General features: G+C 43.2%; 1 protein-coding gene across 10 annotated transcripts in view; it reads left to right on the top strand.

Moving 5' to 3' along the window:
* Nucleotides 1-27,678, top strand: part of Liprin-alpha (PTPRF interacting protein alpha) — a 339,563-nt gene that overhangs the window by 223,604 nt on the left and 88,281 nt on the right. For all 10 annotated transcript variants that reach the window (XM_045757948.2, XM_045757940.2, XM_069306681.1 and 7 more), the window contains one exon: nt 18,472-18,776. In XM_045757948.2, coding sequence (XP_045613904.2) covers nt 18,472-18,776 — 305 coding nt within the window. The remainder of the gene's footprint in view (nt 1-18,471; nt 18,777-27,678) is intronic.

The raw sequence follows: 27,678 nt of genomic DNA, 5'->3' as shown, positions 1-27,678 counted from the left end.
TGTCCTGTCTGAATCCCTGGATTCCTTGCCCCTCCTTTTGGATGACCACTCTGTCTCAGGTCTGGCTTCTTTTGGAGCCAGGTGCCTGGATGGTGTTCCTGGACCTCAAGGACACATATTGGCACATTCCTATTCATCCGAGGTTCAGGAACTAGTTAGGTTTCGTGGTGGGGCATCAGGCTTACTGCTCTCAATCCCTTCCTTTTGGTTTGAATCTGGCACCTCACGTATTTACATGTCTTGCCCGGGTCATGGTGACCCATCTGCATCTGCTAGGGGTTCGGGTTCGGGTCTTTGTCTACCTCGATGATTGGCTGGTGTGGGCTCCCAGTTGGTTTGCTTGTCTGCTCGCCAGGTTTGTGGTTCTTTCCCAGCTTGCCGGGTTTGGGTTCCTGGTGAAGTGGAGAAAGTCCCATCTAGTTCCGTCCCAGGTTTGGACCTGACTGGGTCTTGTTTGGGATTCTCAGACCGCTTCCATGTCTCTCTCTCTTTAGGCATAGCTGAGGCTGCGGTCCCACCTTCGGCTGTTTCTGGGGGGGGGGGTCACTCGGTAGTTACTCGAGCAGTTGTGTGGGAGTTTTAACTTCACCGTGCCGGACTACTTGCTGGGTTGGGTTTGGCTTTGGCATCTGTTCTGGTTAGTTTGGGGATGCCCCTTCAGCTTCTCTCTCAATCCCTGGGTTCGTACTCCAGGGGCCTTGCGTCGGTTGCTGCATCGCCAGCTTCCTCAATGGGGTTTTCGGGGTTCAGTGCCTTGGCGCCTACCTGAGCCCTCGCTCGATGTATTCACGGATGAGTGAACTCTGGGCTGGGGCCTTGTGACCAGTGCTCACTAGACCGGCCAGAGGCGATGGGGTCCGTTGGGCTCACAGCACAAAATGGGAGTGCGCGGCAGTTTGGCCGTCGCTGCAGAGGGTTCGGGTCACTCGGGGCTATATCATCCAGCTCCCTTCGGATTGTTCTCCTGTGGTTCATTGCCTGAACCGCAGGGGTTCTCTTAGGTCCTTGCCTTTTTGGGGGCTGGTCTGTTGTTTTCTCGGGGTTTGACTCTCCATGCTGTTCATACCCGGGGAGTGTCCAATGTCCTGGCAGGCAGACTGTCTTGGTTCAGAGACAGACTGTCTTGGTTCATTCCCGTGAAACGGAAAGAATGGTCGACACCGACTCCTTCCATTGGCTCTGCCGGAAATATGGGCTCCTGGAAGTGGACCTCTTTGTGTCGACGTGGTCTTGGCGACTCCCAATTTATGTGGTATCCTTTCCCGACTGCGAGGCTGTCGCTGTGGATGCCTTTCGGCAGGACTGGTCAAGGTGGGGTTAAGTGTACCTCTTTTTCCCGGTTCAGCTGTTGCTTCGGGTTCTGGCTCGGTTCGAGTCCTACCAAGGAAGGGTAGTCCTCGTGGCCCCTTGGTGGCCGTCCCAGCCTTGGTTTCAGGAACCGCTTGCTCGGTGTGCGAATCCGGGAGGTTTTCCACGGCTCCACCTCTTCCAGCAGGTCGGACCAGTTCGGTACATGGCTGGTCCATGTACCGGACTGTGACACCCACTTTTCAGAGGAAGTGGATGACACTTCTGCCCCATTCCATAAGCTTTCTCTTGGTTTGTTTCACCTCCAGCCTGCTCATGCGTGGCCCGAGCCGTCCTGGCACTTGGACAGAGTGCTCTTTCCTCTCTTCTCCTCGGTTTGTAGTGGCCCCCTTCAATTCAAGATTGTTTTTCCAAGGCTCTGGTTCTGTTGGCATTGGCCTCTTGGGGGGCTTGGTGAGCTTCATGCTCTCCTCCGGCGCAGAGGTTTCTACTCTTTTGGTCCTGGTGGTTGGTTTGTTTGGTTGCAGCTGTCTCCTTTTCTGCCAACAAATGAGACGGCGGCTTTCCGAAGAGGCCATTAGGTCATTGATGCTTGGTTGGTCAGGCCGGAGGTGCATCATGGGTTGTGTCCGGTTGAGGCTCTTCGCCCTTATCTGTGTGCCTCGGCCTCCGTGGCTGTGGACACGCTTTTGGTTGATCAGGTTTCCCTCGTTCCTTGTTCCAGGGTTTGGGTCTCCCGAGTTGTCCACAGGGTTATTAACCCTCAGGCTGCTCGGACTATTTGGCCTTTGTCACCCACAGGTGCATAAAAAAAAAAAAATCATTTATTTTTTCTTATAAACCTGTTAATTTGTGTTCCATGATCATGGGAAAAATAATAAAAAAATCATAAGTGGCATATTTTGGCCGCAATAAGGCTTGGATGTCTGGCAAAAAAGAGGCGCTGACTCGGGAAGCGTCGGAGGACTTCTGCTTCGCCCCAGCTGTCTGGCGGGAGTTGCCACAAAGATAAATTACCTAATAATTTCAATGTCTCCGATTTTTTTTTTTTTTTTTTTTTTTTTTTTCTCTGTACTGTAATATTATATTCATCTCGCCTCACCTGACTTGCCAACATTTTCCTCCCACGATACTGTTTTTGCTTTTATTCACAATATACAGACGTTATATATAAGTATCTGCATGTTTTGTTCACCATAGTGAACTACTAAGCTGGTATAGTGAGTCCAGACAGTAAAAGGTGGTCACACAGAGTCAGCAGATAATGCTACCTCCCTCCCCACCAAGATTACTCCTCCCACTACAGCGCTAATTATCACAACAATCCTGCTATTATCAAAATCCTGGTCATTTTTATCAGTCAGGGGTCTTCTGTAATACTATCATTGCTAAATAATGGCATGTACATATATATTTTGACACTTTTAGACGATGCTGTAATCACAAGCTGAACAGCAGTGCTGTGAGCTGATGCTGCGTGTGCCAACCTTGGTTGCTCACTCAGTACTGAGGCCCCTCACACCTGGGAATGTTGCCCATGATTTTTTTCTTTAAATGTCTGTTTACAAGAGCCCTGATGAAGGTGAGGTGAACCCCCGTGTATCCGCTGGCCATTTAAATCTTGCGTAGTTCTTCAACACGTCATATGACGTGATGCGCACTTTTGGGTATGTTACTCAACATGTCATATGACGTGTTGTGCAGTTAAAGGGTTAAGTCTTGCCAGCCTGCGGTCTATTCTCGTGCCCAAATTGTTCGTACATTTGCTGCTTTGGCTGCCATCTTCGGCAACATGTCTTGGGCTGACATTCGGGTGTGGAGATTTTGGAGGTCGAACAAGGTCCTGGCCACCCATTTTTGGTAAACATTCCTGGTCTTAGGCATTCGTGTGTGTGGCTCTGGGTCACAGGTTGCAGCCAGTTGTATCGACTTCGAGTTGAGAAGCACGTGGCGTTCGCCTCCCGGGTGTGTCCCTCTTTTACTCATCTTGGGTTATGTAGCTCCATGGAGTTGAAGGGGCTCCCCACAGAAAACCAGCATTAAATGTAATGAAACACCATTTTCTGGGTGAGCCCCAGAGGTTCCTGGCACTCTTCTTTCTTCCAATTGGCAGTTTCATTTTGTTTTTGATGCTTAGCCTCTGAACTGGGGTTGAGTAACTGGCACGGTGGGTCTGGGGCTCTCCTTCCCCCTCCTGGGAAGGGGAGGGCTGCGCGGACAAGCGGCGCAGCGGCGGTGTATGACGCTTGCTTGTTTCCTTGAGAATTGGGGGAGTTCTGCTTCCCTGTTCGGTTTTAGGTTGCAATTTTCTTACCAAGTGGTGTGTTTTGTCGTGCCTACCTTTCTGGGTGCATAACCCCAGTCAGTGGCAGATAAGGAATACCCCCAACCACAGGGTGGTTTTCCAGAGGCCATTGCTTCCTGTGCGCCTCTGTGGGGGCCAGGTTCTGGCTCGTGGTCCCCAGTAGGCTGAACTCGATTAACTAATGCCTTAGATTAATATTTCGCATATTAGCTCAATAGCTCCAGGGAGCCGCCGGGGCTCACCGAGAAAATGCCATTTCATTACTATACATTCAGTGCTGGGTTTTTTCCAATAAGCAAAAAATATTCCAACCACATTTTCTTTTATGTCCATTTAGCTTTGTAGATATTGTATTTCAAGTCAAAAATATAATATTATTAATGATAATTTTATTCTGGGCCATCCCACTTTATTGCCCTCTAAAATTCTGCTTTTTATATTAGGGAAAGAAGTATGGAGTCAGGCAGGGTGACATACTAGTTACCGAATTCATAGCAAACTTTGAAGTGTCTCTGCAGAGTCATAATGGTACACAGTATTAGGAAGCACTGGAGATCATCCTGCTATAGAAAGCTCAAATTTTATGCACACAGTTTTTTTGCAAGCTCTCCTTGTGAACCTTCAGGTCACCAAAGAATTGCCTAACAGTCTAGCTCATTCTGATTAGCACTGATTAGCAGTGTACTGATTAGCTCATTCAACCAAAGAGTGGCCTAAAAATCCACTGTACTGGTTAGCTCATTCAGCCTCCTGACCTCCACCAGCTGATCACACATCTCGGCAAACATTATCCTCCACTCTGACCTTTGCCATTGCCTGCTGGTGCAATTCGCTTATGTTTTTGGTTTGATATTTAGTATTTGCTTCATGATGCACGTACAATATATTTATGCCTTACTTCTTGTGTGGACTCTGATTAACTATTCGTCTCAAACTGCATGTCACTACAATTATTATCCCTAGTTGTTTACTGATGTTACATTTGCCTGGGCTGAGTTTTTCTCTGGAGAGTTTTGGGGGCCATCTCTGAGAGGCTGTCTTTTTGTTGTATGGAGTTCCTCACACACTTGGCAGTACATGGATCTTTGGCTGCCTTTGGATAGGGGCATTCTGATTTTCATTTAAGGGTCACATGCATACTTCATGTTCTTATGGTATACTGTGCACATCCTTTACTGCCACATTTTCCCATTGGCTGTTTTCAATGTGTGTAATATTTGGCAAGCAGTTCTTGTGCCCAATGTTTCTACTTCATCTATCCTTCCATACCTGGGAAGCCCTTTTGCAGTTTTTGGAGGTTTATTATAGACAACCAACCTGTGGGAAATCTACCGGTGATTAATTTATTTAAACTCTCAATTAATGTAAAGCAGACAGTATTTAAATTTATTACTTGTTAATAATTTTGAAGTGGACTATATGTATGATTTAATATCACCAGTAAATTCCTTCACATAAACCTGGGGGGTTTATATATTCAGTTAACCACACCATAATTAAATGGTTGATTAAGTTTAAGTAATTTCACAAACTAAATTGTTAGTATTCAATAAATTGGTTAGTGATTATAAAAATGTCGTCAGCCTTATCTGACTAGACAACTTCGAAGTTCATAGGAGCCAGGTGTGGTTCACGTGGGCTGCATCTGCTGCAATAATGGTGTTCTCTCAACATAATTGGCAATATCCCACTTCTAGTGTAGTCCCGATTCCAGCCTGCCGAAGTATGTAGATGTAACCAAGCACCGCATTTATTTTAATATTATGCAGTCTTTAACTCGATCTGTTTGAGTTAATACTGTAATAAGACTTACCCTGTAGGGCCGGGAGCCGTACTTCATCACCACCTACTCCCTTAACCTAACATTTTGGCCATAAATGCAACTGTCATCTCTCTGTATTTTGTACAACTCTCATATGCTCCATAATAATTCCACAGCACCTGCTTTTTATAATTGGTAATAGATGGAAATAGTGAGCAGAAGATTGTCTTAGTTGAAGACGTTCTTTCTTAATTATTGAATAATAATTCCAGTGGTATGCTTCGATATACACAATCAGGTGCTCAATCACTTGGCTTTCACCATGACTTTTTCTCTCAAAGTGCAATGGTTTCTCCTCCTCCCACTCCAGACATGTCCAGAAATGGTTCATTATTGATTTCGGGAAGAGTATTTTTATATAGTGCAGTATATATTACTACTGATAATTGTTTGTTATAGGTAAGCATTTTTTATTAAATACAGCCCTCGGACTGTAGATTTTAATATATATTGATTTATATAATTTTGGAACGAGATGTAATCGACTCGCAATTTAATATTCTCGTTTTTTAGAGAAAATTATGATATGTTCTCTCCCTTAAATGGCTAACTAAAATAATTTTAAGATTGGTATTAAAGGTTAGTAAGTGTTGGACATTTCTGACACAACCTTCCAATTCTGTCCTCACAGAGTGTAAGTTTGAAGGATGTACCTCAGTTTTGATGTATTCCAATGACCATTCCTACTGCTTCCATTATGCTCCCTGTTGTATGGGGAATACATTCCACTCTGAAACAGTCTTCATAGGTTGCAGCTGAACATTGATGTGGTCCTACAGGACTGGCCACTTTGTCCTTTCAAGATCTAGATTTAGAGCAGCTGGTGTTTTGTATTTGCTCCAAGTTTGTTCCACCAACTCCTTCCTTGGGTTTGGCTGGTGTTATTCATTTGGCAAGAGGACCTACCCCCCCTCCCCCCTTTTCTCTCAGTTCTGAAATGTCTTGAGGGCTTCTGAATCTGGAAGTTGTGTTTCTTTGGGCATGTTTGGGCCTTCTCTGGAAACTGCCTCTCCCACTACAGTGGCAAAGGTATTTGAGCACTCGTTTATCCCTGTTCAAAGGCTCGTTTATCACAAGTTGTCTGCAGTGCCATTAAATCTAGCCAGCCTGCAATCTTTCTTCAGGCTCATTCTGTTTGAAAGTTCTGACAACTGTGTTTTCTAATATCTTCAGTGGATAACTTGGCTTGGGGGTTTTGGAGGTCTAATAGGGTCCTGGTAATTCATCACAGTATTCCTGGTCCCCTTTGTGCTTGTGCTGGGTTTTTCATCCTGATCTCTCTTTACGGTTTTGATTTGCATTCACCTCCTCCCATGTGAGTACCAATTATTCTGTTTTCTCTGGTTGATTAATTAAAGAGTGCCGCCATTCAGCCCCTCCAGAAAGCCAGCATTGAATGTAATGAAATGCCTCTTTCTGGATGGGCCACAGTGGCTCCCTACCTCCATACCTTCCTACCAGATGCATCTTAATAAGCTCTTTACTGAGATTTGTTGACATGGGGAGCTGGCCGCTTCCAATGATGCTGCCATTATGTGGTTGCTAGCTGTAACAAGGGAAGACTTCGATGTAATTACCAAGTGGATTGTTTGTAGAGTCATTTGCTGCTTCATTTCTCTCTTTCTCTGGTGAAGCTTGTAGTTGTTTTGTTTCACTTGCTTTCTGTGCTACAGTGAGGGTGACTATAAGAATCCATTGCTTCCCTATTCTGTGTAAGGGCTAGGTTTGGCCTCTGGAGTATGATAGATAATTAAGGACTCCGGGGGTTGATGTGACTCAGTTGTGTGGTGTCGTCTCAGTGTGGGAGAGATTGAAGCCCATCCAGAAAGAGGTACAATATTTCATTACATTCAACATTGGATTTTTTACAGGGAGATATGCAAAAATTTTGTTATGGATGGATATGTAACCCAGATCAGTAAATGCTAATATAAATTGCAGAAGTAAAGATAGCATTCACTGGTAGTTGAAACAATATAGAATTTGTGACTGGAATATTTTTTTTATTGCAGGTTTAAAACAAGAGATATTTGTATAAATATTACCTAAACAATATAAAAGAAGTGCTTTATCATTAAGGTGACAGATCAGTGATGCTTTTGGCTTATTTCATATTAGTCATTCATCTCACAGAACTGTAATGCTATTGGCTGTGCTTTTATTTTGTTGCCCGATTGTTGTTTTCTCGCTGGAGGTAATAAATGCAATGAATATGCTGGATTTTGAAATGCTAAATGTATTCAGATGAAAAAGCAATGTGAAGATGGTATTTCAGATAGGCAAACATTACTATTTTGTTATATTTTGATCCCCCCCCCAATAAAGGGTATTAAAAATATGCATGCTGCCTATATATTGTATTGGTTTTTGAAGCAAAATGTGTGCAATCCCAAAAGCAGCCCTTAAATTGAAAAAAAAAAGAGCACCTCTTTCTCTTGTATGTTGATCCTAGTCCACTGTATAATATGCCTTTGGTCGTTATATTTCTCATTGTTAAAATTGCCCATTCTTAACAAATCACTCCAACATTATACCTTGTTTGTCTCATCCCTGCTCAGTTTTTCAACCAACATTAGTCATCTGACCGGATTTTTATCACTCTGCCATTCTTTTTGGAAATCATAATTTACATTTAGCATTAATTAAGCCAACAAATTTTGCTTCATTCAGTGCTTTTCTGAGGGGAGCCCCTACGGCTCCCTGCAGCTTATTGGGCTAATGTATGTTATATTAGACCGGGACATTAGCTATGGAGTTCAGACCTAGCAGGGACCATGAGCCAGAACCTGACCCCTTCAGAAAGGTTTCAGGGAGCAATGGCCCTGGAAAAACCCCTGTGGTTGGAGTTTTCCTTATCTGCCATCGACCAGGGTTAGGCACCCAGAAAGGTAGGCATAACAAAACAAACCCCACATGGTAAGAAACTTACAACAAAAACTGAACAGAGAGGTAGAACTCCCTACAATCCCAAGGAAACAAGCAAACGTAACACACAACTGCCGCGCTGTTCGTCCGTGCAGCTGTAGTTGGTGCTGAGACACGGGCGGCCTTGGGGGCTACCTCGTTCGGGTTGGGGACGGAGATTTTAGAGTCTGTTCCTCCTGCCGAGGCATCTAGGTCTTACCAGCGGCCTTTCTTTGCTGCCTTTCCTCTGGACTCTTACTTTTCATTAAGGGCAGAGGGTGTGTAGGACGGCTTTGCCCCGGAGCCTTCTGTTGCGGGTTCCCGGGGCTGTGGGGAATGCACCTTACCTTGAGGTTACCTTGAGGTGCTTCCGGGGCTTAGCGTCCCCGCGGCCCGGTCGTCGACCAGGCCTCCTGGTTGCTGGACTGATCAACCAGGCTGTTGGACGCGGCTGCTCGCAGCCTGATGTATGAGTCACAGCCTGGTTGATCAGGTATCCTTTGGAGGTGCTTATCCAGTTCTCTCTTGAACACTGTGAGGGGATTGTCAGTTATGCCCCTTATGTGTAGCGGAAACGTGTTGAACAGTCTCGGGCCTCTGATGGTGATAGTTCTCTCTCAGAGTACCTGTTGCACCTCCACTTTTCAACGAGGGAATTCTACACATCCTGCCATGTCTTCTGGTCTCATGTGATGTTATTTCTGTGTGCAGGTTTGGGACCAGCCCCTCTAATATTTTCCACGTGTAAATTATTATGTATCTTTCCCGCCTGCGCTCAAGGGAGTACAGATTTAAGCTCTTTAGTCGGTCCCAATAGTTTAGATGTTTTACTGAGTGGATTCTAGCAGTAAAGGATCTCTGCACGCTCTCCAGGTCAGCAATTTCTCCAGCTTTGAAAGGGGCTGTCATTGTACAGCAGTACTCCACTCTAGAGAGCAGAAAAGTCTAGCTCTAGCACGCTAGAAGTTCTGGGGCTGTTTGCCCCTGCCTGGGTTTTCTGCTTCTGGGCGGGGTTTTTCGTCCCTCTCGTTTGATTACTTCTCACATTTGCTAGCGTGTTTTCGGATCTATTGTGTCGGTCACAGCTCCTTGTTTTGGTGGCCATTTTCTTTTTACAGGTTGCTTTCCCGTCTGGCCACCTGGGCGGCGGTGCGGTTTGTTTACCTGTGCCTGGGTGTGCGAGCTCGCGTTTTAGGCGAGTTTATCACCACCTTCAGGGGTTTCATCCTCCTGTTGCAGTTTCTTTGCTTTTCTGGGATGTTCTGCCCTTCTTCTGTTCCTCTGGGAACACTTGGGTGTTGGGTTTTACACTGGTTTTTGCATTTTCTGTTTGTTTGGGGTCTGGGCCCTGGGGTTGGGCTCAGTGTCCTTGTCTGGTTATGCTTGCTCCCACACCTTGTGTCCCTCAATTTTCGGTCCGTTTTGGCCATTTCATTGGGGGTTCTGTCTGGGTGCTGTGCTTTGTCTTTTCTATGGTTTTCTATGGTGGCAAATGTTGTGGTTTGGGCTCCTTCACCCCCCCCCCCATCCCCGGGTTCGATTCCAGGTTCCTTTGGGTTCTTTGGTTTCGTTCCAGAGGTTTCTTCCTCTTGGGCCCCCCTTGAGGGTTCAGAAGGCTTTTGGTTACCTTGTGTGACCCGGTTCTGCCTTCTGGGGTTCCGGGGTCCTGGGGTCTTCCTGGCTTGCAGGCTGACCTTTTTGGGTCTTGGCACATGTTGTGGTCTGGCTGGGACCTTGGTTTTGTTGTCGAGGTGGGCATTTTGGTGTAGTTTTTGTGATCTCTTGGTGCCTTCTTAGTCTGGCTAGGACTGTGCTCTCTGCCCACCGGTCAGCGGCTTGTCTTTTCTCTCTTTCGTTTTATTTATTTATTTATTTTTTCATATGTATATATGTATACTTTTCTTTCAGAAGGGGTTACGATCCCTTCGCTGTCGACGGGGTGCTGGGGGCGGCTTGCTCTGTTGGCTCTCGCTTTGTCCCGCAGTTTTTGGTTGTCTCTTCCGGCCTCTGGTGGCATCGGGTGGCGGCTCCTCCTTTGGGGGTTCGGGGCTGGTGGGGTGAGTTTCTTCCCCTGCGCTTCGTCCTGTCAACTTGGAGGAAACTATCTAGTTTTCTCCTGCAGATGTCCACGGTTGTTCTGACAATGTTTCTTATGCCAACACGGGACTTTGCAGATCTGTGGTTCTTCTGGACTTGTTCAGTATGCACCCTGGATTCTTTGCCCCTCTTCGGATGACTGTCGTCTTCGGTCCGGCTTCTGTTGGGGCCGGGTGCCTGGTTGGTGTCCCTGGACCACGTTCCTCTCCAGGGTTCCAGGACTGGCACAGTTGGTGGTGGGGCTTCAGGCTTGCTGCTTTTGTTGCCTTCCCTAGTTTGTTCTTTTAACCTCGTGTATTTACGCATATTTACCGGATCTTGGTGACCTGTCTGCATCGGCTCGGGATTCGGTTTTGGCCTACCTTGATGACCGGCTGGTGTAGGTTCCCAGTCGGTCTGCTTGTCTGCTTGCCAGGGGTGTGGTTCTTTCCAGATCGCCAGGTATGGGTTCCTGGTGGACTGGAGGATATTCCATCTGGTTCCGTTCCAGGTTCGGGCCTGGCTGGGGTCTTGTTGCTTGTTTGGGACTCTTGGACCGCTTCCTTGTCTCTCCCTTCAGAGGCGTTGCTGCGATCCCGCCTTCGGCTGTTTCTGGGGGGTCCTGGGTCACTCGGTGGTTGCTCGAGCGGTTGTGCGGGAGTCTGAACTTCGATGTGTTGGTCTACCTGCCGGGTCGGGTTAGGCTTTGGCGTCTGTTTTGGTTCCTTCGGGGACGCCCCTTCTGCTTTTCTCGCGATCATTGGGTTTGTCCTCTGGGGACCTTGTGTCGGCGCTGCGTCGCCGGCTTCCTCTTTGGAGTCTTACAGGTTTTTGTGCCTTGGCACCTCCCCGTGTTTTCGCTCGATGTGTTCACAAACGGATCGTCTCTTGGCTGGGGCTTTGTGACTGGTGCTCACCAGGGCGGCCTGGGACTGTGGAGTTTGTCCTTCCATCGGGCTCACAGCACGGTTCGGGAGTTTGTGGCTGTCTGGTTTGTGCTTCGGAGGGTTTGGGTCACTCAAGGCTCTACCATCCGGCTCCATTTGGACTGTTCTCTGATGGTTCCTTGCGGAACCACGGGGGTTCTCTTCGGTCCTTGCCTTTTTGGGGTGGGTCCCTTCGAGTGACTCATCTGCTGGGTTCTCGGGGTTTGACTTCCCGTGCGGTTCATATCCGGGGAGTGTCCAGCGTTCTGGCAGACGGCCTGTCTCGGTTCATTCCTCTGTTCATGAATTGGCCGGTCGTCGCAGACTCATTTCGTTGGCTCTGCTGGACGTCCAGACTCCCAGACATAGTGTCAGTGTGTCAGTCAGTTCTGTTCCTGTCAGTGTGGTCTCGGCGTCTCCCATTCTATGTGGTGCCTTCCCCGCCTGCGAGGCGTTCGCAGTGGATGCCTTTCGGCAGGACTGGTCAAGGTGGAGTTACCTGTCCCTCTTCTCCCAGTCCAGCTGTTGCTTCGAGTTCTAGCTCGGAGTCTTTCCCAGGGAGAGTACTCTTCGTGGCCCCTTAGTGGCCGGCCCAGCTTTGTTTACAGATGCTGCTTGATCGGTGTCCGAACCCTGGGCGTTTCCCGCGGCTCCGCCTCTTTCGGCTGGTCGAACCGGTCCGGGATGTGGCTGGTTCGGCCTTCTCCTTGAATCTTTGCGTCTGGTCTTGTGACGCGGGTATAGCCCCATCTCTATGGTGATCAAGTGGCCTCGTTGATGGTGTCCCACCTGCGAGCTTCATCTTGGAGACTGTATGAAGTTCCCTGGCGTTTCTTTAAACCATTTTCTTGCTCCTCGTAGGTTGTCATCCTTTTTGCATCGGGTTGTCTTGTGCTTTCTTGGTTTTTCAGAACCGCTCCAGCTTGCGTTCAGGGTAGACGTCATATCCGCCCTGTTCTGTATGCTTTCTCGTGTTTTGTTTCACCTTCGGCCTGCTCATGCACCGCCTGAGCTGTCCTGGTCCTTGGTCAGCGTGCTCTCTTATCTTTCCTCTCCTTGGTTTGTGGTAGCCCCTTTGGTTCAAGATTGTTTTTCGATGGCTCCGTTTTTGTTGACAATGGCCTCTGGGGGTCGGGTTGCGGAGCTTCCAGCTCTCCTCCAACGTAGGGGTTTTTGCTCTTTTTGGTACTGGTGGTAGGTTCGTACATTTACAGTCTTCTCTGTCTTTTCTGGCGAAGGCCGAGATGGCAGCGATGCATCATGTGTTGTGTTGGTTACGGCTCTTCATCGTTGCCTGCGTGCCTTGGTTGCAGCTGGCTGGGGATGCACTTTGGCTTGATCCGGTTTCCCTCGTTCCCTGTTCCAGGGCTCGGGGTCTTCCAGGTCGTTCGCAGGGTTATTCAGTCTAACCAGCCTGCGGTCTATCCTCGCGCCCATGTCTTTCGGCCGTTTGCAGCTTTGGCTGCTGTGTTTGGTAACATGTCTTTGGCTCATATTTGGGCGCGGGGATTTGGAGATCGCACAGGGCCCTGGCCACCCATAATTTGTGTGTGTCTGCTCCTGGGCGTTCTTGTGTTGCTTTGAGTCGCAGGTTGCAGCCTGTTGTCTCTACTTCGCATTGCTGAGTTTGTGGCGGCCGCCTCTCGAATCGGCCCTTTCTTTTCCTTCTCTTTGGGTATGTAGCTCCAGGGACCTGTAGGGGCTCTCCTCGGAAAACCAGCATTGAATGTAATGAAATGCCATTTTCTGAGTGAGCCCCAGAGGCTCCCTGGCAACCCTCCCTCCCACTGGTCTGCATTTTTTTGCGTTTGTTGAAGCTAAGCTTCCGAACTAAAGTGCTATGCAACCGGCGCGGTGAGTTCCGGGGCCCCTTCCTCTCTCAGGGAAGGGAGGGCTGCGTGGACGAGCGGCACGGCAGTAGTGTGTTACGTTTGCTTGTTTCCGTGGGATTGTAGGGACTTCTACCTCTCTGTTCATCTTTTGTTGTTAGTTTCTTACATGTGGGGCTTTTGTTATGCCGACCTTTCTGGGTGCCTAACCCCGGTCGATGGCAGATAGGGAAAACCCCCCAATCACATGGTAGGTTTTCCAGGGCCATTGCTCCCTGAAACCTCTCTGAAGGGGCCAGGTTTTGGCTCATGGTCCCTGGTAGGTCTGAACTCCATAGCTAATGTCCCGGTCTAATATAACATATATTAGCCCAATAAGCTCCAGGGAGCCTCTGGGGCTCAACCAGAAAATGGCGTTTCATTACATTCTATGTTGGTTTTTTACCTTCATGCCTCATTGCATCGCATGACTTTTAGTACAACTCTCATATGCTACATAATAATTCCACAGCACCTGCTTGTATAATTAATAAAAAATGTGCTTCAGTTATTGACAGCTCTGTTTTTATATATAAATTCTTTTGACTTGAATATAAAAATAAACTAATACAGTAGTAGATATGCACCTTGTTTCACTCATATTTTAGATTCATTATGATTTAATTTAATTTGAATTGCTATTCAGTGAGAAATAGCTTTACATTGATTATTAGAAAATATGTAAATGTTACAATATCTGATTTTGACATTGTGCTGTGCTTATTATTTTAAGTTATTTATCACTGATATTTGTATAGTTACAGTATTATTAAAAACAAGAAACACAAATGTAATACCAAAATATATGGAACATTTATAACCTCTGCACTGCATTAAAGGCTCATTTTTGGGAGTGCTGTAGATTATTGTAGTGAGTTTTAGGTGTGTGTAATTTCCTAAGTGTAATTACCTAAGTGTAGTTACAGGATGAGATCTATGCTCGTGGTGTCCCGTCTTCCCAGCACTCTGTCATATAACGCTTTGAAACTACTGATGGTCTTGGCCTCCACCACCTTCTCACCTAACTTGTTCCAACCGTCTACCACTCTGTTTGCGAAAGTGAATTTTCTTATATTTCTTCGGCATCTGTGTTTAGCTAGTTTAAATCTGTGATGACCTCTTGTTCGTAAAGTTCCAGGTCTCGGGAAATCTTCCCCATCGATTTTATCAATTCCTGTTACTATTTTGTATGTAGTGATCATATCACCTCTTTTTCCACTGTCTTCTAGTTTTGGCATATTTAATGCTTCTAACCTCTCCTCGTAGCTCTTGCCCTTCAGTTCTGGGAGCCACTTAGTAGCATGTCTTTTCCCCTTTTCCAGTTTGTTGATGTGCTTCTTAAGATATGGGCACCACACAACCGCTGCATATTCTAGCTTTGGCCTAACAAAAGTCGTGAACAATTTCTTTAGTATATCGCCATCCATGTATTTAAAAGCAATTCTGAAGTTAGAAAGCGTGGCATAGGCTCCTCGCACAATATTCTTTGTCGTCCTCCGGTGATAGTTTTCTACCTAGAACCACCCCTAGATCTTTCTTCATCAGTATTCTTTAAAGATTTCTCACATAATATATAGGTTGTGTGGGGTCTATGTTCTCCTATTCCACATTCCATAACATGGAATTTAATGTTAATAAATGCCATTTGCCAAGTGGTGCTCCATATACTTATTTTGTCCAGGTCATCTTGAAGGGCATGACAATCATCTAAGTTTCTTATCCTTCCTATTATCTTAGCATCATCAGCAAACATGTTCATATAATTCTGTATACCAACTGGTAGATCATTTATGTAGACAATAAACATCACTGGTGCAAGAACTAAACCCTGTGGTACTCCACTTGTGACATTTCTCCAGTATGATACATTGTCTCTGATCACTGCCCTCATTTTTCTATCAGTCAGGAAATTTTTCATCAATGTTAGAAGCTTACCTGTCACCCCTACAATATTTTCCAATTTCCAGAACAACCTCTTATGTGGAACTGCGTCGAAAGCCTTTTTTAGGTCCAGATAGATGCAGTCAACCCAACCATCTCTTTCCTGTAATATATCTGTTGCTCGATCATAGAAACTGAGTAAATTCGATACACAGGATCTTCCAGATCGAAAACCATACTGTCTGTGATATTATATCATTTCTCTCCAGGTGTTCTACCCATTTAGTTTTAATTATTTTTCCCATATTTTAACTATTACACTTATCAATGATACAGGTCTATAATTAAGGGGGTCTTCCCTGCTTCCACTTTTGTAGATTGGAACTATGTTAGTTTTTTTCCACACATCAGCTACAACTCCTGTAAACAGGGATGCCTGAAAAATCAGTTGAAGTGGAATGCTGAGCTCAGGTGCACATTCTCTCAGAACCCATGGTGAAACTCCATCTGGACCAACTGCTTTGTTCTTATTTAGCTCCTTGAGCATTTTTTCCACTTCGTCTCTAGACATCTCTATGTGCTCTGTTGTTCTCTGGAATTCTTATTGTATCTGGTTCCCTGAAAATTTCATTTTGTACAAACACACTTTGGAACTTTTCATTTATTGTTTCACACATTTCATTTTCATTTTCCGTGAATCTATTTCCCATTTTCAACCTCTGAATATTATCCTTTACCTGCAATTTGTTGTTTATGAATTTATAGAAAAGACTTGGTTCTGTTTTACATTTGTCTGCAATTCCTTTTTCAAAATTTCTTTCTGCCTCTCTCCTCACTGCCGTGTAGTTGTTTCTTGCATCTTTGTATCGCTGGTATGTTTGGGGGTTTGGCCTCTTCCTGTATTGATTCCATTTTTGTGTCTTTTGGTCTCTGCCCCTCTTGCAATTTCTGTTGAACCAATCCTGTTTCCTAGTTCTGCATCTCTGTTTTGGTATAAATTTTTTTGTGCCTTTATCATATATTTCACAAAACTTGACATACATCTCATTCACTTCCTTGCCTAGCAACAAGTCTGTCCAATTATACTCACTAAATTTTTTTTTAAGGTTGCCATAATGTCCTCTCCTAAAGTCAGGTTTTTCAATTGAATCAACCTCCTTATTTTGTTCCAGATTATAACGCATTGCATACTTTATTCCCAAAAAAGACATGGTCACTTTTACTCAAGGGAGGAAGGTACTGAATGTCAAATATTTCTTCCTCCTTCCTGGTAAATATCAAATCTAGCATGGAGGGAACATCCCCTTCCCTCATCCTCGTAGCTTGTTTAACATGTTGATACAAGAATGTTTCTAGGATGAGGTCTACAAATTTACAGGTCTAAAAATCTTCTGTTTTAGCTTCATATGCTTCCCAGCCTATGGATTTCAAGTTGAAGTCGCCGACTATCAACAGTCGTGATCTATCGTTATCCGCTCTCGCTATGATCTCTCTCATTATTGTTATAAGACCTTCTTGTTTACTATCTAGCTCCTCCTTTGACCATGTGCTGCTTGGCAGTGGACTATATGCATTTATGATCAATAGTTTATCATCCTCATGGCAGATCTCTAGTGCTATTATGTCAACTTCTTGTGGGTTGGCAGTCATTATTTCGTTCACCTTTAGGTGTTCTTTCACCAGCACAGCAACGCCACCGCCTTTCCTAATTTTTCTGTCCCGTCTCCAAATTGAGTAGCCCCTTGGGAATATGACCTCATTTAAAATAACATCTTCAAGTTTTGTCTCCGTGAGTGCAACAATGTCTAGTGTCTGCAGCTGTATTACATCACTTAACTCCAGTATCTTCGATCTTACTCTATCTATGTTGGTGTGTGCAATCTTGAGGAACTTGTTCCCCTTCTTATTTTTCACTCCCCCTCTCTCTAATGATTTTGCTGGTTTACCTTTATGTACCACTTTACTGGTCTGCCTACCCCTATCACTTTGTAGAAAAAAGAATTGATTTCTTCTTCATTCCTGCTCTCATTTGAACGTTTTGCCTCGGCGAGGTTGTTTCAGCTTCTCCCTATCTTCTTTTGAAAGATCTCGTCTTAACGACCACACTTTCCCATCCTCATCACTTTGTAATTTTCTAGCATTCCTTAGTACTTATTCCATCTGTTTGGTACCATTTAGGGTGATCCTGAAAGGTCGATCTTTCCCTTTTACATATCTGCCTATTCTCCTGTAGTCGCACACATTCTCTATGGTTGTAAGACCTTCCACGAGGCCAACAATTTTATCTACTAGTTTTGCTTCTTCTACAGCTCTCTGACCTAGATGTTATCTCCTTTTCTTGGCACCCAAAAATTATCAAAGACTTAATCCGATCAACTGTGTTTTGCACGAACTTCGGGTTAGATGCCAATTCTTTTCTCACTTCCAGCTTAATGTTTGTTTTATCTTGGTTGCTGCAGTATTTGACTTCCTATACTGCTTCTTCAATTTTTTCCTTCTCCTTGGCCACTTGTGCATAGGTGAGTTGCATATCTTTCTTGCACTGTTCTATTCCCTGTGTAACTTCCTCCATCTGTGCTGACAAAAGCTGTTTCTCCTGTTGAAATTCCTTACCTAACCTATTGTAGTCATTTATGTTTAAATTTACTTTAATTTCTAACATAGCTATTTATAAGAGTTTATTTTCTTCTTCCATGGCTTTGCAATTTGTTTCAAATTGATTCTCATCCTTGCACAAGTCTTTCACTAAACCCTCAAGACATACAACTTTGCTATTTAAAGGGTCATTACTTTCTTTCAATTTACTAATTATTTCTGCATGAGAGTTCACTATAGTATCTAATTTTACCAACTTGTTGTATAGACTGGTTATATCAATGGTTTCTTCACTGAATCCAGCAAAATCAAGGTCTGTTTTGTATTTCCTCTTGCCGGTGGCCATCTTGAATGTTCTTCTCTGCACTGGAAACACTAGGGCAACTTTTTCTCATCCAATTTTTCACTTCCCTTAGCACATTCCTGTTATCTCGCCTATTTTTCAAAAGCACTATACCTTTATGTTCTCTGGGACACCACTCACTAACATCATCCTGTACTACAATACTTAGGATTGTTGAAATATGCTGGAACTCCTCTTGTCTGCCTCTTGGGAAAGAACGTACACGTGTGTGTGTGTGTGTGTGTGTGTGTGTATGTATATGTATATATATATATATATATATATATATATATATATATATATATATATATATATATATATATATATATATATATATATATATAATATTAGTAATAATTTCAAAAGTCTTATTATGTTCTATTTGTAAGTAAGTCTTTCATTATTATGTTTAATGAAAACAGTTACTGTAAATCTGTTTTCAGGGCAACTTATCCAACATGAATAGAGTTGATGGGCGTGATGATAATCAAGTGTCGCTTGGAATGCGTGGTGAAGGTTCTCCACCAACTCCACGTTCACTGCGACTGGCACCGGGCCCAGCAATGGTTCCACCCACCAGTCTTGTACCTGGGAGCAATAACCTGGGAGGATTGGCCAGTGGACCTCCATCCCAGTTGGTCAACCTGGCAGCATCCTCTGAAGATCTGAGGAGGTACACTCATGTGCCTGACCACTCACCTGCCTCTGCTCTCACGCCTGCTCTCCATCACCACCCCTACTCACCAGGGTACTGTATATGCTGCACCAACACAACCACGCTCCCCAGTATACTCTCAAGCTCACTACAATTTATTTACTTTCTGATACATAAGCCACATGTGTTACAAAAACTTGCCATGGCAAAGGTTATTGTCTGTCAACCCTGTTAGGTTGCCTTTAGGAGTTTAGCATCATAATTATACGTTTGAATGGTCAACTCTCCAAGAGTTAAGTATACCTTATCAAACCAATGAAATGCTCTAAAAGTATATTGAGAATGAATAATTTTCTTTTGTTTTAAAGTATAAGAATTTGCATCAAAAAGACATTCTTATTAACCCTCAATCCTACTGTTAAAATGTTGAATAGGTCCTCTGGTGTGCATAACAATTATTTTGTCCCCATTGTTGATAAGCGTGTTTGGAATAACGTACATTGTATGGTATACAATTGTACTCGCCTAGTTGTGCTTGCGGAGGGTGAGCTTCAGCTCTTTGGACCCAATGATATATACCCAAATGGTACACATTGTTCGTTAGAATAGAATTCATTGTATTCACTGGAGTTTTGAAGCTGACCGATCCTCGTGGCTCCTGTCACCTCTCAACTGTCAGTCAACTGGTGTACAGATTCCTGAACCTACTGAACTCTCATATCTATCAGTATAGTGACATCAAAGTGGAAAATAAATTTGTTTGCATCATTTCACGCACCTAGTATACATTCCATTGCCTCAATCACGAAGTCACAATTGTCTACCAAATGCATATTTAAGTTGTAGTCAAGTGTAACATTTGGTGTATATACATTTCCTTTGGTCCTTAAAGATCAACATTTGCCTTCGTCCTGCCTTTATTGTGCCAAATGTTCCAGCAAGTAACTGGACAGTGTGGGACTTGTTTAACAATTATCATTGTACAAAATGTGTCCTCTTATTCATAAGTGGTTTTATTAGTTTTTCACTACAGAACCACAAAGTGCTCGTGGGTTGTTCTTTGAAACTTCAATATTGATGTCAAACTACATTATTATATCAATGACAAGTTCAATCTGTTACAAAGGATGAATCATTTGAGGCCAAACATGTGCTACTTTGAGGTGTAGTATAAACTGCTGAAAGGATACTCATCCCTTTAGTAGCACGAGACTAATCACTCGCAGGTTCCTGAGTTGATAATAAAATGATGATTTGTACTTGTTGTTTACCTGGCTGAAGATGTGCCTCATTTTTTGCACTCTATCATTTTTTGGCTTTATTGTTATCCTCAAATAATAAACATCTGAGGAATTGCCAGAATCTGATATACTACATGTGCCTGCTGATAAATCCAGGGGCCAGAATGATGATAATTATGAATAACATGTTTCTGTGCATGAAGCATTATTACCGAAACAATCAAAAATATATTTATTTTATTCATACTTGTATGAATAAATACAAGTATAATGGCTCCTACTACTATCCTTCCATCTGATGGAAGTGAGAATGAGGAGATAAATCCTCAGATTGTGCTATGAAATAATCCATTTTGCATATTTTGTCCTGAAAGGGGAATTATCACACCTGATCTGTATCATTGACACCAGTTGCCCACTTGAGAGCAGGTTATGGTGTAGCGTCACTTCCACCACTGCAGTTGTCTAGTGATGCCACTGTCACCATCACCACCACTATCATCAGGGTTGCTAAGTCTGTAACATTTAGTTACTCTCACCAGATTCCATATAGAGTACAATGGCACATTATGTGGTGTAAATCTCCACAAGAATTCCTTTGTATGTGCAGTGTGATGTCACCTCACCTGTCTCGATTAGGTTGTAAACGCTTCTATTTCTGGGTTGTAAAATTTGTCACAGCTTGACAACAATTCCTCTTTATCACTGAGGAACTCTAAAATCTAAGGTGTTGGATGATTGCCAGAGGTCTCTTTAGTAGGATAATGTCATTATAGATCCAGGGAACGTGTACAAATTTTTACATGCTGCCTGAAATCACTTCAGAGCCATTTGAGGACCCCTCTAAATCACTCCAAGGTGATTAGAACAGCTTGAGGGTTAATATATTGTCAACTATAAATACAAATTATGTATTGCAATAGGAAAACCAAGCTTATTTAGCTGACATGATTGTCTTTGGGTAATATACCACTGTCATATTGGGCAGCAAATTGTGCAGTCAAGAAAAGACATATTTCAGGTATTGGCACTACAGGGATTGTTCTGATGTTCTGTAAGGTCATATTGGTATTAGCAACAACTGAAGGAAATCAGTCAGCTAAAGTGAGCTATAGAAAGATAACATTTCTCGTGCACTAATCCTTCACAAGACTTCCTTTGGAAACCTAAGATCATCAATGAGTTCTATTACAAACTACTGTTTGGCCCATTCAGCCACCTACCCCCTCCCACCACCTGGTGGCAGCACCTGTTCCACAACACAATCCACTTCACCGAGCCTCGGCACATTATTTATGCGAAAAGAAATCTAGTATCGATTCTAAGGAAATGCCCCTGATGGCCCTTAAGGAGCTTGTAGCTTATGTATAAGTATAACTAATCATTTAGAAGTGGCAGGCCTCCCCAAAAAATGAAATTGCTGGCTTCCTGAGAATCTGGCTCTTTCCATAAATTTGAGAATTATAGATCTTACCACAGCAGTGAGGATACACCAGAAAGGTTTGGCCAAACTAAACAAGCTACTGTTCGAGGCATAAATAAAAAAAAACAGAGGCAAACAAGACTAAAGGTCATATGCCATAGGTAATGATAATCTTGATGCACCTGACCACAACCAGATGTCAGTCACCCAAGGTTCCAGTTAGCCATTTCCCCTCACTAATGAGTTGCCTCAACTGAATTCCAAACACCCAGAAGGGAAGAAGGGGTTTAAAGTGGATACAGATAGCTACTGAGGGCCCATTTCATTCATTGCTTAGTCTCAATAACACTACAGAAGAAGAATAGGAAAGCCTTTCTTAAAGGCAGTATGAAATCAGCAGATACTGAGAAAGCAGGAAAGGCCATAGATGATGATGACAAAAGGGGGGGACATCTATTTGCAAAAAACACTCGGGCACCACACGGGTGCTGCGAGGCTGCAGAATATTCACAAGTAGCGAGAAGGCTTATTCCTGTGTATCAGGAAGGAGGAACGTGACTTGAGGCATAAAACAAAATGCATCACAGTCACGATGAGGAGATTACAATGTCTCCCCACATAGAGATAAATCCTGCCACAGGATGTTAATATGACCACTGCCAAGCCCAACTACAGAGCCACACCTGGTTACTCTTCCAAGAAGGTAAATTGAAATTATCCCAAACACGTCAGAACATGCCCTTTCTTCCCTAACCTGAAAGATGAAGAAACATACTGGTCATGTCAAAGATTTATTGTCCCCATGCAAATCCCTTTGGAATTAATGTATAGCAATACAAACAGCTTAAATTTCCATACCAACCAGTGTTTCTATGAGAGCCCTTCAACCTCTTTAAGTCATGCTCCATAGCCAGAGTGACCAGCAAGGTAAACCACACTTAACATTTCCTGTTGTGAATCTTCAACTCCTAGGTCAAGTCAAATAACATTTACTAGCAAAACACTCAAGTGCTAGTAATTGTGGCCTTCAGCAACAGTTTGTGAGTGATAGTGTCTGCAGCTTGGCAGTAGTTGTGAATGTAGCCTGCCGAGAAGGGTCCTACAGAGTCCTCGCACAGACTCCACAGCTACTATACACAAACTGTCTGAAACTCATTAATGAAAACAATTGTAAACCCAAAGGGGGGTGTAGAACACAAGAGAGGGTGACCATCAGACTCAAAATGCAGTATGGCATCCCATTTGGTACTCTTCCAGGCTGCACCTGTATTAAGTTATAGATTCTTATAAAGCTGCAACATAAGTGTACTGCTCTTTATTCACAGTAATACAGATTTTATAGAGACCAGTAACAGGGCACCATGTTAGCTGCCTCTATCTGTATTTGAGCACACAATTCTGGCAGCTATGGCAAGAGCTATCAACATTTCTCAACTGAAAAGTGTAACTCTTGCCAACCCAAAGTTGAGAGAAGTCCTGAGGTCTAATAAAGACATAATATGGTCAAAAATCAAACAACCTCCATTTACACTCAACAGGGAGAGAAATGGCTGGAGTCACCACTACCCAACTCCAATTATCAATGTAGTAGGTAAAGCTAGCAAAGTACCTTTCAAAAATAGTGCACACTCTGTGCTCAATAGTAGTCTACTGTCGAGTACTGAAAGTTGTGAATAGACGAGCAAAAAATCAGAGAACACACCATGATTTGTAAACACAGACACATGAAAGGATAATATTCCATGTAATTATTAATCCAATGTGCAAACAGTTTCAGTGGATAAACAAATTATTTTGATCTTGTCCTTTACCAGCCACTCCAACATGAATGACAGGCGGAGTATGATGAGGCTCAATGAAGTGGAACATGATTTGTATCAGACACTGCCACCTGGTGGGAGGTTGTGTAGGTGGCTGAATAAGCCAGTTAGTTGTTCATTAGGTCACACTTAGGTGATCTAATGCTTCCAACGAGGGCTTGTAAAAACTTTGATTGTGTGTGGAATTAGAACTTTGAACTGCTCACTTTATTTGGATAATCTCTAGCACTCTCTAGTGCCATTATGACCCTGCTAGAATGTCTGAAAAGTTCCTTGCAGGTCCAATACCTTGAATGTCACCCCTGTCTAATTACATGGTTTGCTCCCTATATGGCACCTAAATGTTACTTAGTGTGGTAGCTCAGAAAAAGAATAAATCTTGTCATATAAGATGGCGATGAGAGTGGACCTGTAATAAAGGAGCAACATTTTTAAAGGAGCTTTCACTAAAATATTGAAAGCCTAAGTAAATGTTTAATTCTTGGTATTAATTTTTGTATGCCAAAAACAAAAATATTTGAAAATTAATTGATGCTAAGACTGTAGAGTATTAAAAGAGCATACAGTAGTTGCAAAGTGTGTAGGTAATGAAAATACATTCTGTGTTTGGCATATCAAACCTTGAATAGCTTCCTGGTAATTTAGTTAATTTTTGGTACACTTTAGAGTCTTCAAGTCTTCCAGGTGTTAGCTTAGTTCTCAAACTTGAAGAAACAAAATATGTCACTTTATGCATATTATACAAAGACACTCCCTACCAACATCTAAAGTGTGTAATGCAAACATATTGCCATTGCTTTTTGTTCAATATAAACATGATTATTTAAATGAAGGGGAGCCTGTTTGTGCTTTGGAGAAGTTGACCCACATGTGTTCAATTTGTCACTTATGTTTAAACTTAAGTTTTCATCAGTACTTCCTGTAATATTTGATAATTATTTTATGAAAGTGGGGCCAACGTCTCTTTCCTTGACGCCACTAACTTTTATTTTAGCTTTGCTACAGTTGCTGTTACTACTAATAAGAGTTTTAACCTTTTTTTCTGAATGATTAACAGATGATATTTTAGCTTAACTAGGATGCTTATAGCCAGCAGCTTAATGAATCTCTTCTCTTCCTGTGATTATTTTGTCTACAAAAACTACAGTTGCAGTGCCTGTCAATGCTTCAGTGCTTTGTGTGTGCTTTTTTAGTGGTGAAATTTTATTAACTGGATGTTTTCCCTTAAGTGTGTTATAGTATATATGACTGGAGTATATCCAGAAAATTTGGGGTAAAGGCATTAATTGTACAGTTTAAAATTTAAAAAGTTTTCATTTTATTATTGGGATTTGTTTTGTGAATACATAAAGCTAGTGATGTTTCCTAATATTAGACAAGTTTGATCACAGTAGTTTCCCTGTTGTCAGTGTGCCAGCAGATGTGCTTGGGGAGGGACAGTGGCTTACAAGGCGGAACAATATTGATCTATGTGGCATCCTTTCTTAGTTTGAGATATGTATGGCAACACCTGGAGTTGTGTGTGGTGTTCTGTTGCACCTTTCCCAGCTCGGCTCAGGCTTGCTATTATCATCATCATCATCATCATCCTCATCACCACCACCACCACAATAATTATCACCATTGCCATCATCATCATCCACTTTTAAAAATTTTCCTCTATCTTTTCATTCATTATATTTTCATACCTTGTCATGCAGTATTTTTAAGTATATGTTGGGACATGAAAAGTTGAGTGTGTACATTCCAATATTTCCTACTTTATTGTGTTTGCAAGATATCACCAGTCTTCAAAACATTTGCTAAAAAATTCTTTATGATGGTTAAACTGTTGGGTAAATGAAGCAGATACCATTTGCATCCTCCAAAGCTGTGAAAGGAATGAAAGTTGTCTCAGCAATTAATGGAAACCAACATTGAATTTACTGAAATGCCTCTTTCTTGTTGGTCCTTGGCAGTAGTTAACTATGTATGAGATAACTCTACACATTAGTCACATGAGCCCTAGGAGTCCTTAATACCTTACTGGAGACAAGTGCCAGAACCTGGCCACCACTCAGAGGTGCAGGGAGCAGGGAATCTGATCACCCTCACCAAAGAAGCATACAGAAAGTCTAGCTCTTTAGGCCCTGCCTCCAAGCCTCCAATACTTGATGCAGTAATTGCCTCTCTCGACTCAACATTTTCAAGATATTTACCTTAATGTTGTGGATTGAATTAGCCGTAATACCCTCTTCCTTCGCTGCCTTCAACTTGCTGACCACTCGTACAGGGAACAAGAACTTTCTTTAATCTTTTCAACTCGGTTGTGTGTCCAGCTTCCACTGATGTCCCCCTGTTCTACCTATTTTTAATTTAAGTAAGCTTCCTTGTCCACTTTGTCTATTCCTCCTCAAGATCTTGCATGTACTGTAGCTATCCCCTCTGTTTCTTCTTTTCTCTAAGGTTATGAGGGAGAGATTTCTCAACTTGTCCTCATAGCTGAAGCTTTCAATTCTGGTACATATTTAGTTTGAAACCTCTGAACTTCCTCAAGTTTCTGTTTATGCTTCACAAGATATGGGTTCCATGCTGGTGCTGCATACTGAAGTAATGGTGTCATATAGGCAGTGTGTATGGATATGAAAGCTCTGTGTTTAGATTCTTAAATGCTATTCTTATATCATAACAGCAAACTGAATCACAAATGAATTGCCCATAGTTACAGCTGGCCACACCAGGTAGCAGCACTATTGGTAGCTGCTGGCTCCCCATGTTGGCATTCACCAGTCTGGAGCCTAAGAGAACAAACCAATGCACCAGGAATGGGAAGGGAGACCAGAGCCAGAAAGAAGCATTTCATCACATTCAACAATAGTTTTCTGGGGAAGGGGGGGTGGAATGGTGACTCCCTATAGCTAAATCAAGAGAAGAAGGAAACAGATGTACAGTACTAGGGAGGAGGGGAGTGATGATCAAACCCCCCAAAGAGGAGAGATGAGGACGATAAATTCTACCCCAGAGCAACACAAGCTTGACACGGATTGAGAACACCGACCAGAAAACTAGCCAACAAGACCCTGTTAGCTTCAAACCCCTGAAGCTGTGATATCATCCCAGGACATATTGTAAAAGACTGTAGACAGAGCTTAAACTTCTGAATATAATGGGCCTAAGGATAGACCTCATTCTGGCCAGATTTAATGATACTACAGATGACCCGAGATAAGCAAGCTTTGGAACAGGGTACAGTGGAGATGTGCTCAACACACAGCATGTCCACTGAAGCAGTCTGGGTTGTGCACTGGTAGTAATGAATAGCCACAACTGGTCATAACAAATGATGCACCCTAAATCAGTGACTAAATAACCCCTTCTGAAGCCAACCATCTTGTACTTCCCCAGGAAACGAGAAGGGTACTGTTATGAATTTGCTGGCTTGTTATGGGGGGTATGGAGTATTAAAGAGAAGGGCCAACAGCTAGAATCAAGATGTATCAAGAATAGTGGAGTAGATAGGCCCAGCCCCCAAAGGAACATAGGTTCCTGTTAATGCTTCAAGGTTTTAGACACAGATCTGTTGTCAAGGATACAATTATCTACACCACTACAACAGAATTAATGGATACACCTCAAAAACTAACTTATTTATTAAACCCTCAAACAACCCTCCATATACATTACTATAATAACAATAACTACTTTACCACACTATCTTACGATAACTACCTTGGTCCACATAGACAGGATACAAGGCTTACACTTGGGACAAGCTAGGGTACAGTCTACTTGGAAAGAACTCGAAGGCTTTAAGCAGCTTGGGGTTGTTAAGCCCCACGTGGTACCCTAGTCACAACACCAATACTTAGGGATGTCCAAAATACTGGCTTATACTACAGTGTACACAATATCTATACATATCACACAAGCCTAGCTAGTAGCACGATTACACAGGGTTATACTTAACTTAGCGGTTACAGTAGTTTAAGGTAAGGGAAAGGGAGAAGGAGGAGGAGAATGGAGACAGAGCCACACAGGGAAGATGTTGCCACAACCACAGCCCGAACAGAGAAGAAGGAACTAGCGCCCTGATACCTCTTACTCTGAATCGGATACTCGGCTAATCATACAGCAGCCATCAATCCAAGTTTACTCGGACATACTTTACTAATTATTTTCTAATCATTTCTAAACATAGCTGATACCTAGTTCAAAAATTAATAATCAACAACAACCTCAGAGTCTGAATGCTCTGTGAGAAACAATATTCATCTTAAGTTTGGCAAGGGCGATGGGAATAACGCATTCTCCCGTTTTTAAGGAGCCATGATATAAATATTATTGTAATTAAATATCCCTCTCACATGATCGAATCCTATAAATTAATATATAGTAATTATTTAGAGCTCAAATCGACCTCTGGTTTCCATCTAAGGAACCCAGGGTCGTAACAGGTACAAATGAAGAAACCACCTGCTAGGGCCAAAGAAGCATAACCTATGCTTCTGGAGAAGAGCATGAAATTCCCCAAC

This window comes from Procambarus clarkii, chromosome 58, assembly GCF_040958095.1.
Source record: "Procambarus clarkii isolate CNS0578487 chromosome 58, FALCON_Pclarkii_2.0, whole genome shotgun sequence".
Taxonomy (NCBI): domain Eukaryota; kingdom Metazoa; phylum Arthropoda; class Malacostraca; order Decapoda; family Cambaridae; genus Procambarus; species Procambarus clarkii.
The sequence above is the reverse complement of the archived record's forward strand: the minus strand, read 5'-3'. Positions and strand labels throughout refer to the sequence as shown.